Source organism: Bidens hawaiensis, unplaced genomic scaffold, assembly GCF_021521415.1.
Source record: "Bidens hawaiensis isolate Kalapana, Puna unplaced genomic scaffold, B.hawaiensis_p1.1 tig00013297_1, whole genome shotgun sequence".
In the NCBI taxonomy this organism is placed as follows: domain Eukaryota; kingdom Viridiplantae; phylum Streptophyta; class Magnoliopsida; order Asterales; family Asteraceae; genus Bidens; species Bidens hawaiensis.
In genome coordinates, this window is record NW_027492126.1 from 498,164 (window position 1) to 511,711 (window position 13,548).

A 13,548-nucleotide genomic window follows, 5' to 3' on the forward strand; every position below is an offset into this window, starting at 1 on the left:
GTTTATAAGCCACTTTTCCAATCCTTTCGAAGATTTTGAATGGGCCTACAAAACGGGGTGCTAATTTTCCTTTCTTTCCAAAACGGACTACCCCCTTCCAAGGGGATACTTTGAGAAGGACAAAGTCGTCAACATTAAACTCGAGAAGTTTTCGCCGTTTTTCGGCATAGCTCTTTTGGCGACTTCTAGTAGCAAGGAGATTTTTGCGGATTTGATCGATACGATCGGTAGTGTCTTGAACCATCTCGGGACCGGTGATTTGGGCTTCACCAATCTCGTTCCAACAAATCGGAGAACGACACTTACGACCATAAAGAGCTTGGAAATGAGCCATCTCAATGCTAGAATGATAGCTATTATTGTATGAGAATTCAATAAGTGGGAGATGAGAATCCCAATTTCCACCAAAATCAAGAACACAAGATCGAAGCATATCCTCGAGAGTTTGGATTGTGCGTTCAGATTGGCCATCGGTTTGATGATGGTAAGCGGTGCTAAGATCGAGGCAAGTTCCCAAGGCTTCTTGAAGCGATTTCCAAAAACGGGATGTGAAACGAGCGTCACGATCAGAAATGATGGTCAATGGAATACCATGGCGGCATACAATCTCACGAACATAGATTTGAGCGAGTTGTTCAACGGAGTACTTCTCGCGGATCGGGATGAAGTGAGCCGATTTGGTTAATCGATCAACAATGACCCAAATGCTATCATTTTGCTTTTGAGTGGGAGGCAATTTGGTGATAAAGTCCATAGCAATGCCTTCCCATTTCCAAACGGGGATAGGAGGTTGCTCGAGTAAACCAAAAGGTTTTTGATGTTCGGCTTCAACCTTTGAGCAAGTAAGACATTTCGATACATAAAGTGCTACGTCCTTTTTCATACCCGGCCACCAATAAATATATCGAAGATCGAAGTACATTTTATCCGCACCGGGATGTACGGAATATCGTGACAAATGAGCTTCATCGAGAATGAAAGTATGAAGTTCATCACGATCGGGAACCCACAAACGGTTGAGGAAATAAAGCAAGCCATCGGGTTTGGTTTCAAGTTGAAGTTCGGCTCCACATGCCATTTCATAATACATATTGCCTTCATCAATGGAGGTGCATTGGGCTCGATAGATGCGGTCTTGGAGATCGGTTTGTATGATGATGCTATGAAGCAGAACGGATTTGACATTAACTTTACGACTAAGGGCGTCGGCTACAACATTCGCCTTACCGGGGTGGTAGCGAATTTCGCAATCGTAATCACTAAGTAATTCGGCCCATCGACGTTGTCTCATGTTGAGATCTTTTTGGTCAAAGATGTGTTGTAGACTTCTGTGATCGGTGAATACAACACACTTTGTGCCATAAAGATAATGTCTCCAGATTTTGAGAGCGAAAACGACGGTACCAAGTTCGAGATCATGAGTCGTATAATTCTTTTCGTGATCCTTGAGTTGCCTTGAGGCATATGCGATAACTTGACCTCGTTGCATGAGAACGCAACCGAGACCTTGGTTGGATGCATCACAAAATACCACAAAGTCGTCGTTTCCATCGGGAAGGGTTAGGACAGGAGCGTTGCAAAGCAAATGCTTTAGAGTTTGGAAAGCTTCTTCTTGTTTCGGTCCCCAAACATAAGGTTCTATTTTATGAGTTAGTGCGGTGAGGGGTAACGCGATTTTAGAGAAGTTTAGAATGAATCGTTGATAAAACCCGACCAAACCAAGGAAAGATCGGATTTCCGTGGGTGTGGATGGAGTCTTCCAATCTTTTACGGCCTCGATTTTGGCGGGATCGACATGAATACCTTTATCGTCGACGACGTGACCTAAAAATTGAACTTCTTTTAACCAAAATTCACATTTGAAGAACTTGGCATAAAATTGTTCTTTTCGTAGGAGGTCGAGAATGGAACGTAAATGATGTTCAAGTTCGGCTTGGGTCTGATAGTAGTGTGTGTATGATTTGGGCTTGGTTAACAAGAGCAAGTCGAGGACAAGCATTGCGGAAGTGATTCGGGTCTCCACAATTGAAACAACCCCTAGGTTGGGATTGAGGGTTTTGAGCAAAAGGAGTGGGACGATTTTGGTTGGATGGGGCAAACCTCGGTGGAGTGGGTTGCCCACGAGAGGCTTCTCGACACACGTTGTGCAGTGGCGACAAGCAGAGTAGGAGGGATGATGACGTTGACAAGTGTTACATAATGGGTACGGGCCGGAATACGGTTTTCGGTTTTGGAGTGCGTGGAATTGAGATTGAGGTTGTGATGGGTGGGTGACAGCATAGTTTCGGTAGTTTGGTTTGATTTTCTTTTTGGTGTGGTGGGTGGAATTGGAGTAGTTGATGGCTTGAGGTTGTGGGTCGACTTTAGCTTGAGGGGTTGGTTCGGGCTTACTCTTTTCACTCGTTTTCTTGATGGAGAAAGTATCGTCTTTGACATGGTTTTCAGAAAGAGCACCGGCGAAGGTAATAGCATCATGAAGGGTTTGCGGGTTGCGACTCATCACCGAGTCGCGGATTTGCATAGGCAAACCGCCGACATACTTGTCAATAGCCCTTTCGAGGGGAGTGACCAAGTGAGGAACCAAGAGACTAAGCTCGTGAAAGCGGTTGGAGTAGGTGGAGTTGTCACCACTCTCTTGCTTGAGTTCCCAAAATTCAGATTCGAGTTTTTGAAGTTCATGTTTTGGGCAAAACTTTTTATCATGCTTCTTTGAGCTTGTTCCATGAGTAGGCCATAGCTACTTCCGCTCCATGGGTGGAAATCTCGCTATTCCACCAAGTGCGGGCGGTATTCTCAAACATGCTAGAGGCATACGTGGTCTTTTTGAGTTCGGGGCACTCACAAAGAGTAAACACACTTTCCATTTTCTCGAACCATTGTAACAAAGTGGTGGCACAGTTCGTACCAAAGAATTGGGATGGGTTGGCACTAGTGAAGTTTTTCAAAGCGAAAGGTATGGGATTGGGTGGCTTGGATTTGAGTTATGAGTCCGGGAATCACAGCGGCGATTTCTTTTGCTACCATTGCGGCCATCTGACGACCGGAGTTCGGCTTGCGTAGTTGGCGACGGATTAGAGGCATTCTAAAATAATAAAAGAGAAATGGTATAAGTTTGGGGTAATTGATATAAGTATGAGGGAAAAAGAGTAAATGTAGGGTTTAATGATTGTGAATCCTAGAGTTATGAGAATGAGAATGTTAGTAAAAACCATTTTATACTTGCATCAAAAGATAAAAATGTATATATATTTATAAGTTTCAAACTTTTGCCATTCAAAAATTGGAGGTTTTGAGATTTTGAAATTTATATATATAGTCGGGAAAATCGTACATGAAATCACCAGGGTTTGATATCCCGACAAATAAAGTTGTATAAAATAATAGGTGGAGTCGAACATGTGCACGTACCACCGCGTCTTAATTATGTTGTTGTGACTCAAATAACGATAATAACATATAATAAAAACGGAGATACAACGAGATGTTAAAAACAATTTGTATTTTTAACACCAAAAAATATAAGGAGGCAACCGGAACGCTTGCATTCGAAAAATTAAAGTGTTGACATATATAACACGACTTGTAAGCCTAGAAAACGCACACTATAATTCAACCATCCCAGGTAAGTATATCACCTTCGATTCTTGGAATCTTTTTGTCAAATGGTCGTTTCATAGTGTTTCGCTTTCCATGATGGCTACAAACCCGATATAAATCAACCTTTAAGGAGATCTTAAATAACGGGATCCAAATTAAGTTTGTGATCCATAAAACACATTATGAAAACTAATGTTTTTGCGTTTTAAGGTAAGGATACCTTGGAATACTATGAGAGTGTGTGCATGTGTATATTTTTGAAGATTAAATGAAATAAATAAGCAATTAAATGTATAAGTGTAATGAACAATCAAGTAGGGTAACACGTATAAGCAACACGTATAACGACCCTAAAGTAAAACTATACTAGGCCGTTACGTCTAACCACCTATCTTATAGTCTTGGCTCTGATACCAATCTGTAACACCCCGACCAAAGGCGGCGGAACATGCCGGGGTGCAACGTGATTGGACAAATACACAAGACACTATTAAAGTGACAATATTTAATCAACTCATTAATTTCATTCAAACATCAAAGTGACAGATATTGTTCATACAAATAAACACCAAAATATAAAAGATAGATATTGTTCATTCTTCTAATAACCTAGCGGTATCAAATAGTTAGGGGAGCGTATGATCATACTTAATGAGGCTCAACAACAACATAAAAATAAACACTCGCATAAAATAACATTTGTCAACACGTATGTTGGTGAGCAATTTCATAGTTTTGAGTATATATAATATGAGCGAAATCCACAAATGTATATGAGACTATAAATAAAAGCATCAATCATGGTATATAAAACATATGTAAATGAGGATCCTTTCTAATCGGTAAGAATACCGACATACTTGGATAATGAGGCCCTATTCTACTAGCACAAGGCTAAGTAGTTAGGGGAGCGTATGATCATACTTAATGAGGCTCAACAACAACATAAAAATAAACACTCGCGCACGTAAAGCATATGAGACATATAACACACAATAGAGCAAGTATTATAGCATCATATACCCTAAAGTTTGTGGTTTGAGAAATGAGTATAGTATAAATCATTTTTGTTTGAATAAGTATGCATGTTACCCCCAAAAGATAAAAGTGAAAAAGGCGGATGAAATGTACTCACGTTAACTAAATAACTTGAAAGATTGATTCGTGAATAATCGGATATCGGGTTTAGCGAGCAAGACCTAGATTAAATGGGTCTTAAGTTAGTAGGTAGTCTTGGAAGGGTTTAAAGTAAAATATGACAAGTAAAGTAAATAATGAAGATCATGGTTTAAAAATATACATAGTTGGGAAATTAAAGACATGTAAAAAAAGTAAGTTTACTCGAAACCGGGTCTTGGTATTTCATTCATAATTATTACTCAGCCTATGTTAAGTAACTTATATGGGTTATAATGCACTAATGCAAGACCCTTTGGGTATATGAACACCAAAACAAGGTTTTAATCGAGTGTTCGGATTTTGTTAACTTGGGTCTAGATAATTAACTAAACTCAGAGTTAACTTTCCAAAATGTTTTGAGTTAACTCAATAAAATCGAAAGACTTAACCAAGTATATAGTTCTATTATGAAGAACCTTAAAATCCGTTAAGTGAGTATTTGGTTTCACCGGTCCAAGCTTGTTATAAAATCAAGTTGGAATCCGACACACCAAGTAAGTTGATAAAATACATAAAATTAGTTTAAAATACATTTTTGAAGAAAAGTTGAGTTTCGATGGCCAAAAACACACTTGTGTGTCTTAGGCAAGTGAACTCGGTTTAGTTCGGTTTTGGTTCGGTCCTTGACTCGGAATGATACCGAGGATGGTTGCCACATACCCAAATACCATAGAACTATCAAAATGGTTTTAGAAGTTACAAGGTTCAAATCTTTCATAAACATGTTTATTTAACTATTTTAAACAAAACTAGTAAACAAACTATTTAAAACAAAAGCTAGTAAACAAGAGTTCGGTCTTGGATCGGTCTTGATTCGGGTCTAATCTCGGGATAAAACAGAGACTAGTGACTTCATACCCAAGACCATGAAACTCTTTAAACATGAATTAAAACTAAACTACTTACAATATAAACAAGACTAGTAAAGCATTAAAGGAAAATAGTATAATCAAGAACTACAAAGAGTTCTCCATAAAGCCTTGCCTTGTAGCATATCACCTCCCGAAGAAGATGAAAGCCGAAGGAAACAAGTGGTGCATATTATATATATGTTGTACCACAAGATATGAATTAGTAAGTAACAAAACAAAAATTAAAGAAGGTTGTTGTTAGATAATTAAGAGCTTTAGAGGTTAGAGTTATGAACTTTATTTGGGAGAGAAAGAAGATGAATGAGCAAAGAATAATGAAGAGGATGGGGTTGTTTATATAGGGAAGAAGTCAAACTTGTTTTCCTTGTTTTATATCAATACTTGCATGTGTTTTTTTTTTAAAAAAAGGTTTAAATAATACAATCTAGTAACAAATCCAAAAGGAAAGAGATGATTATGAAACATAAAAATCCAACATTTTATATTAGTGAAAGATTTGCTTTACAAATCGGGTCGGGTTTTGATACAAATACAAATACAAAAAAAGATCGAAAATGACGAATGTTACAGAAGGGTTCTGCCTTGGAGTCCCAAACACGCTCTACTTCTCAACTTCCATCCCAATCTTGAAGATTGTTCCAACAAGGTGCTTTTTTCACTCTCTTATATATGATATAATTGTGAATATTGACTTTGGTATTCATTTCGGAACTCTTAACTAATTAGTTTTCAAACCATAATAGTCATGATATATGTTTAACCGAGAAAACTAACTATTCAACGAACATTAAGATATATCGAACTAATGAAAGTGATGTTTAAGTTACTTTAAGATGTAATGAGCTTAATGAAAATGCATATTATCTAGGATGAGATCATTTGTGTGAGTTTCAAGTATGAACATGATTTGCGAGAAACTAGACATAAAGTCTACAAGAATTGGCAGTTTGGTTTTTGAATGTATTTTCAATTAGACGAGGTCATGAAGCAAACATAATTAATATTTTAGACTAAATAGTTTGCAGATAAGGTGATTTGTAAATGGACAGAACATATCCTTAAGTTCTTTCTTACCTCTGTTCACTTGATAAAAGTGGGTGAATTTATTCTTGTATTTATGGATTAGGTGAAGCAAACATAATTAGTAAAACTGTTTGCATTTAAGAACATTCAAAGAGTTGAAGGCCACAGAAGTGATTTTGGTAGGTGTAATGCTAGTTTCTAAGAGTTGCATACTACAAGTGCAAGCAACGTAATTATAAGTTTTGACAGCCAAACTGACCATTTTTATACAATTGTTCCGATTCGTTTCTTTTTGCCATGTATATTTCTAACAATGAAACTTGGAAAAGGGCCTCGAAAGTTCATTCTGTTTCGGGCCTTCAGAATGGTTGGGACGACACTGCTCTCTTTGACCCGACCCATTTTTTACCCAATCTATTCTGTGCCCCCGGTAGCGAAAATTCCTGGATCCACCTCTGGCCGTACCTGGAATCACCGTCTATCAATCATATATTCATCTCGATCATCACCGTACTCAGATGAAGCATTGTCCATTTAATCATCACCAAACCTGTGAGTTCTCCTTTAATCTGGTATTCATTAATTATAGTTCCAACACTTTGTTTTCATTATACATCTTATTCTATTAGGTTTGTACAAATTAATAATTAAAGAATTAATAAGTTTTAGAATCTGTGGTAGAACATGAATTAGTTAAAGAATTTATGAGTTTTATCGCCTTTTACAGCATCATTTGGTTTATCTGTTTTTGAGTTTTAGTTCTTGATAATGGACCGGTTATTGTTGGTTTATTTGGAATATTTTTGGATTTGGATAATTTTGGTTTTTATATGATGTTATGCACTCAACTGGATTAGGTTTATGTTGTTGATTAACTTTAGGGCTTTAAATTAACAAATAGATTTAGTGGTTCAATATTCGTAGCTGAGTGATCAATATCTTTTCAATATACGGCCTCCGGGCCATATTTGAAACCAATATAACCTCTCATTTGGCTTTTGAGTTCTAATACGAGTCTAAGAATAGTCGAAGTCAGGCTGTTATTTCAGCAGCTAAATGAATTTTGTTAGCCCCTGGATTCAAGTTTAGATTTAACACACACAAGCATAACCAAAAGCGAACTGCTAGTAACTGATTCGAACAATTAAATTCTAAGATATCAACAAACAAGCATGCCAAACTTTGATGTTAACTGCAGCACATTGACCTGTTGCAGACCATCACTCATACAAAATATGAATTTGCTACATTTGAGTCTCATGTTTAGAAAACATAGAGATAATCGTAATCTAGTAACAAAAATGAGTGACTTATGATGCTGACTTAGAGGTAAAAAGCTAACATTAGCTGACGTTCATTGCCATTCACCTTGTGGCTGTAAACATAATCTCTTAGTATGTTGGAATAGTCTTTTGTTTAATTTTCTGTAAGGGGTATAATGGTAAAAAGGCAATTTTCTTTTCTTTTCCTTCCATATTGGGAACACATAAAATGTTTGATTTCCTTTCCTTTTCTTTCATTTAAACTCAGGAACACGAAATGAAATCACATTTTTCCTTTCCTTTTTTTTTAATTTCCGTTCCGTTCTTTTCTCTTGTTAAATGAAACTCGGGAAAAGTTGATAATCCCTATTGAAACTATCTGAGATAAATATTGGATATCGGAATAAAGATGTGTTTGAATATGTAAACCTAATGCCCAAACAAACACACGTAGCTTTCAAAGTTTCAGCTGTTCCTTTCCGTTTTTGGTCACCACCACCTACAACCATTCCCCTTCTCTATTATAAGGTTTTTTAGGTTTCTATTAATTTAATTTGTTAGATTGTTAATTCAAACATTTGTTAGTTGTATTACAAATTATTAGTTGTTTTTTTTTTCCAGATTTTCGGATAAATACTATGCAGTAGTATAAGTTTAAAATTTGTCTGGCAATTCCATGTGGTTTTCTTTTCGATTCCATTTCTGTGTCTTATGTTTGATTCTTTCTTTCTTTCAGTATGTTATATGCTTCAATTAGGTTAGTGATGTTGAAACTTGAATTAGTGGTGTAGGAGATTATTTCGTGTTCAGGTGTCATCAGTGCTCTGTGCAGACACTCAAGTATCAACAGGTGCAGAAACCCAATAGCTAATATGGCTTTACTACTACTCCGTGTCACTCGTAGGCTTCGTCCTCACCTCTCAATCCCGCTCTCCCAATCCACTTTCCCTCACCTATTAAACTCTAATTCTACTTCACTTCATGACTCTTCAAGCAGCACACAAACGCACCCTAAATTCAATTTTATCAAATTGCTAACTCACACTTTCACCTCTTCACATAATCATCTCAAGAACCAAAAACCTGACCACCCTTCGGCTTCATGGATTGATCTGTACTTGCCTCAGATAGTACGCCCGTATGCACGTCTTGCACGCCTCGATAAACCTATTGGCACCTGGTTACTTGCTTCGCCATGTATGTGGTAAGATTTATAATTTGTGTGTATAAATAAATTGGAGCAAATTATTGAACATGTTGAGCTTGCAAATTAGTTTAGGTCAATCACATTAGCAGCATCACCTGGACACCTTCCTGATTTCAAGATGATGGCATTGTTTGGATGTGGAGCCTTTCTCTTACGCGGTGCCGGATGCACTATTAATGATTTGATTGACCGTGATATCGATACAAAGGTTTGAACTTTCAACATCTCCTGACATCTGGTTTTGCTACAATATTAATCTAATGTATGCATTAGAAATAGACTTTGTATGACTTCGGCTCTATAGTGTTTGGTTTGAGTATTTTCAAGTGTTTAGCAATAATAACTTTGTCACCGCTGCTATCAAAAGTTAGAATCTGTATCTAGACATGTGCTGTGCTGCAAACTCTATATTATCAATGTTTTCTTCGAGTTCGATTCAATATATATATATTTTTTAACTATTATTGTATATTTCCACTATCCAGTACCATTATCACTACCTTTATTTATCTATATTATTATGACTAATGTTTTTTATTATTATTTAATATTAATTGTATCTAGATTTTTATTTCTCCAACATCTAAAGATGTTCTGTTAAATTCTGTCTTTTTATATTATCTAATGTATATGAGTTGTCTCTCTGGAAGAACCTCTTTGTTCTTTGGAACAGAGGTACGGTTAGCCTACATCCCACCCTCCCCAGACCATGTTGATATCATTGCTATTTATGGGTTCTTTCTGGGTATGGTTGTTGTTGTCAACTTAATTCGAGTTCGATTCAAATTCAAGTCCAGCAATCGAATTCAAATTCATGATTTTCAATTCGAATTCAAATTTTTTTATTTTTATATACACACACATTTGATTTTATCTTTTTAATTGTTATATATACATATATATATTACACATATATGATACATAAAGCTGTTAACAATAAAAAACCATTTAGTTCCATGTTCGATTATACTATTAGTGTGTTATGGTTTCATATTTGAAACTACTAACAATAAACGACCATTTAGTTCAATAAAAACAAAACTATTTTATTTATTACTAGTGTCTTATGCTTCCATATTCAAAACTGAAGTCGTTTTGAAAATAAAAGTAAAATAATTTATTAGTTTGGGCATATTCGAATTCGAGTTCAAATACGAATCGAATAAGTTGAATCTAATTCGAATACGAATATAGATAAAAAAACAAAAAATATTCAAATAATTCGCTTTGATTAATTCGAAAATTTGATATTCGATTCGTTAAGCATCCATAGTTTTTTTTTGTTTCTGGCATTTTCTATACAAAACAATGATTTGAGTTTTTATTTGACTCAGGTGGAACGAACAAAGTCAAGACCAATTGCAAGTGGCGCGTTGACTCCATTTCAGGGGATTTCTTTTCTTGGTATACAATTGCTCTTGGGTCTTGGTATTCTTCTCCAACTAAACAACTATAGGTTAGTAGTTTGACTAATTTTAACTTGACTATAGCTCTAATGTTTCTATTTGCATATTAACCTCAAAGATTGCTATTCTACTCTAACGCATGATATTCATTTTATATGATGATTATAATTAATTTCTTGCAGCATTGTATTGGGGGCTTCATCTTTGCTACTTGTGTTTACATATCCTCTTATGAAAAGGATTACATTTTGGGTAAAACAACTACTTTTGTTTCACAGTGGTTGTCTTATATCTTTCTTGGTTATGTTTTTTGATTCATCGGAGGTTGTTGCAGCCTCAAGCCTTTCTTGGTTTGACTTTCAATTGGGGAGCCTTATTGGGATGGTCTGCGGTCAGAGGAAGCCTTGATCCTGCTATCGTTTTGCCACTTTATCTTTCTGGAGTATGTTGGACACTCGTCTATGATACTATATATGCTCATCAGGTGAAATCATTAGTATGCACTATAAAAGTCGAAAATGGAAGTTTATATGGTTGGCCTAGAGCTCGGCCAGTTTATCTATGATTTGTCAATTAATAATAATGAGTATCTTAATGGCGAGCCTGTTAAAGTGGGATGAAAGTCACATGATGGATTTAGTTTCCATCTAGTAATAGTTGTTCAATAGTGGGTAGTTTTGAGTAATGGGCCTAGTTTTTTGAGTAGTGGATCCAGTTATTATAAAAGACAATTGTCTGTCTCTGTTTTAAGGAGGTGAATGAAAAAATTAGAGAAAATTGTTTCAGCTCTCATCTTCATTCTGCTTTCGTTGATACAATCTTGTTCAATGGAATCAACCTCCAAGAATTCAACGGAGAAGATGAGACTTGGGGCAATTGTAGTTTGCATTTAATTTCTTAAACGAAGACATACGGCTGCTTTTTATAATACTTGATTTACCAATCAAAACATAAGTCCCATTACTCAAAAACTACCCAGTATTGGACAACTGAATCCATAATGTGCAAATCATCACCCTTATTTATAAGTTTTTAAAGAATGGCATTCAATGAACTAAAAACTGCATTAATTGCATGTTTCTTTTCTGGTGGAAAATATATGGGATAGAGGGAATAATATATATAATATTATTTTTTAGCGACCTAGAAATCTAGAATGCTTTTCAGGGTCTATTATCATGTTATGTCTACATCTTTAGTAATCAAAATGATGGCATAATGTCTGTTTGGCACCAAAATCATGCATGTTGGTCCCACCGGTGCTTTTAAGTGTCAATTATAAAAAGTATTTAACTATTGATATGTTAACAAAACTATAGTATTTAAGTGATTATTGATTAAGTTCTCAAAGAACACAAAGGGAAAAAAAATATCTGAATGGATATGATCAAGTATTGTTGTGTCGAGAAATTTGAGTTTTAATACATTATGCATCCAGGATAAAGAAGATGATAAAATAGTTGGGGTGAAGTCTACAGCCTTAAGATTTGGGGATTCCACAAAAATATGGGTCAGCGGATTTGGAATCGCGTGCATTAGCGGTCTTGCGCTCAGTGGCTTCAATGCAAATCTTGGTAATATTTTACTTCCCATTTGACTTTTTTAAACAAAAAAGTGTTTCGACTTTCGAGTCAACACAAACAGATCCAGCCAGTTTAGTTGTAACGATGATATAAATAATGTACTTATATAGGGGTCTTGAATCTTGATGCAGGATTGCCATATTATGTGTTTTTGGCAGCAGCGTCTAGTCAATTAGCATGGCAAATTTGGACAGTGGACATATACTCTTCATCTGATTGCAGTAGAAAGTAAGTCATATCCCAAAGTATCTTCTGCCAGAAAAATTGTACTTTTTGGATGAAATACAGTTTCATTAAAAAACTAGTTTTATGTAAATAACCCTATAAACACTTGCTGACCAGATATCATATGATTCGACTTCTTATTACCCATATGAATCCGTGATAAATTTTGTTTGTCTTTGTTCTTTTCTTGAATTGGAGTATAAATTCTTCGAATATCTGCCTCATCTAATATGGAAAATTTTCTTTTTTTCTGTTTTGTTGTAGATTTGTGTCCAACAAGTGGTTTGGAGCCCTAGTGTTTGGTGGCATTCTAATGGGAAGGCTATCATCATAGCGGTTCGAATAGACCGGTGCGCTTGAAACCAAGAAATTCTTTTCAAATGTTTGTTACTTAAAGTAGAACAGATAATAACAGGTTTGGTGATGTATCAATTCATTTAAAATTCGGTGTACACGTTACTTATATTCATAAAACTCACCATACTTTTGTTGTTTAGGACGGGTTGTTCAATAGTAATCAGAAAGATAGGTTGTATTATCTGTTGCTTTGATTATAATACATCACACAGATTATACTCTTACTGTTATCTCTTAAGCACTAAGATCCTAAACTATATTTACAACAAAAAGGCACCTCCCAACTAATTTTGTCTCAACACAGTATTGTTACATACATTTGTGATTCTAGGGGTATTCTTCGGTTATTTATTTCGTTTTCGGGTTTGAGCTCAAAGCAAATAGACCCAAGAATCGACAGGTCGGGTTGTTTGGGTTTCAAGTTTAACAAGTTATAACAGATCATCTTTAACAAGATCATTAATAAAATCAAAATTCAAACCTTCATAAGACTATAATCAAATCAATTTCAACATACAACCATATTAACTATAACAATATTTAAAGTAGGAGCGCTTCACTGCTTTGTGTGATTCTATGTGATGTGTAGCTGTGGATTTTGGAATGAAGAGAACCACCGATCAATATATAAAAGGAATAGAGATTTTAGGGTTTTGTAAAATTAAATTGTGAATTGAATGAAGATAACATGCTTCAGCTCAAATATTAATGTGCACACATGAATCAACCAAGAGTTTGAGAGCATGTGACATTTGGTTACCCTATGCTTATAAAACATTAGAACCAGCTATTTGAGTTATTCGGCTTGTTCGGGTCAACCCGATTTTGGACGTTTTA

General features: G+C 35.7%; 1 protein-coding gene across 2 annotated transcripts; it reads left to right on the plus strand.

Moving 5' to 3' along the window:
* The first annotated feature begins 7,129 nt into the window (after window positions 1-7,129).
* On the plus strand, window positions 7,130-12,932 carry LOC143543760 (4-hydroxybenzoate polyprenyltransferase, mitochondrial-like). 2 transcript variants are annotated; one of them, XM_077036012.1, is made up of 10 exons: window positions 7,130-7,259; window positions 8,717-9,137; window positions 9,213-9,348; window positions 10,475-10,596; window positions 10,729-10,798; window positions 10,881-11,030; window positions 11,985-12,120; window positions 12,261-12,357; window positions 12,619-12,779; window positions 12,876-12,932. In XM_077036012.1, the coding sequence occupies exons 2-9, from the start codon at window positions 8,806-8,808 to the stop codon at window positions 12,686-12,688; spliced, it is 1,113 nt and encodes a 370-aa protein (XP_076892127.1). In that variant the 5' UTR covers window positions 7,130-7,259; window positions 8,717-8,805; the 3' UTR covers window positions 12,689-12,779; window positions 12,876-12,932. The 2 variants fall into 2 exon arrangements, with proteins under 2 accessions (XP_076892127.1, XP_076892126.1); XM_077036011.1 differs by lacking the exon at window positions 7,130-7,259 and having other exon boundaries at window positions 8,642-9,137.
* The last annotated feature ends 616 nt before the right edge of the window (window positions 12,933-13,548 follow it).

What these genes read in the sequence shown, in the direction of transcription:
- LOC143543760 (XM_077036012.1), top strand. Translation starts at nt 8,806, where the DNA reads ATGGCTTTACTACTACTCCGTGTCACTCGTAGGCTTCGTCCTCACCTC. An exon ending in ATACTATATATGCTCATCAG is followed by an intron (nt 11,031 to 11,984) that starts GTGAAATCATTA and finishes TTATGCATCCAG; the next exon opens with GATAAAGAAGATGATAAAAT. An exon ending in TGGCTTCAATGCAAATCTTG is followed by an intron (nt 12,121 to 12,260) that starts GTAATATTTTAC and finishes ATCTTGATGCAG; the next exon opens with GATTGCCATATTATGTGTTT.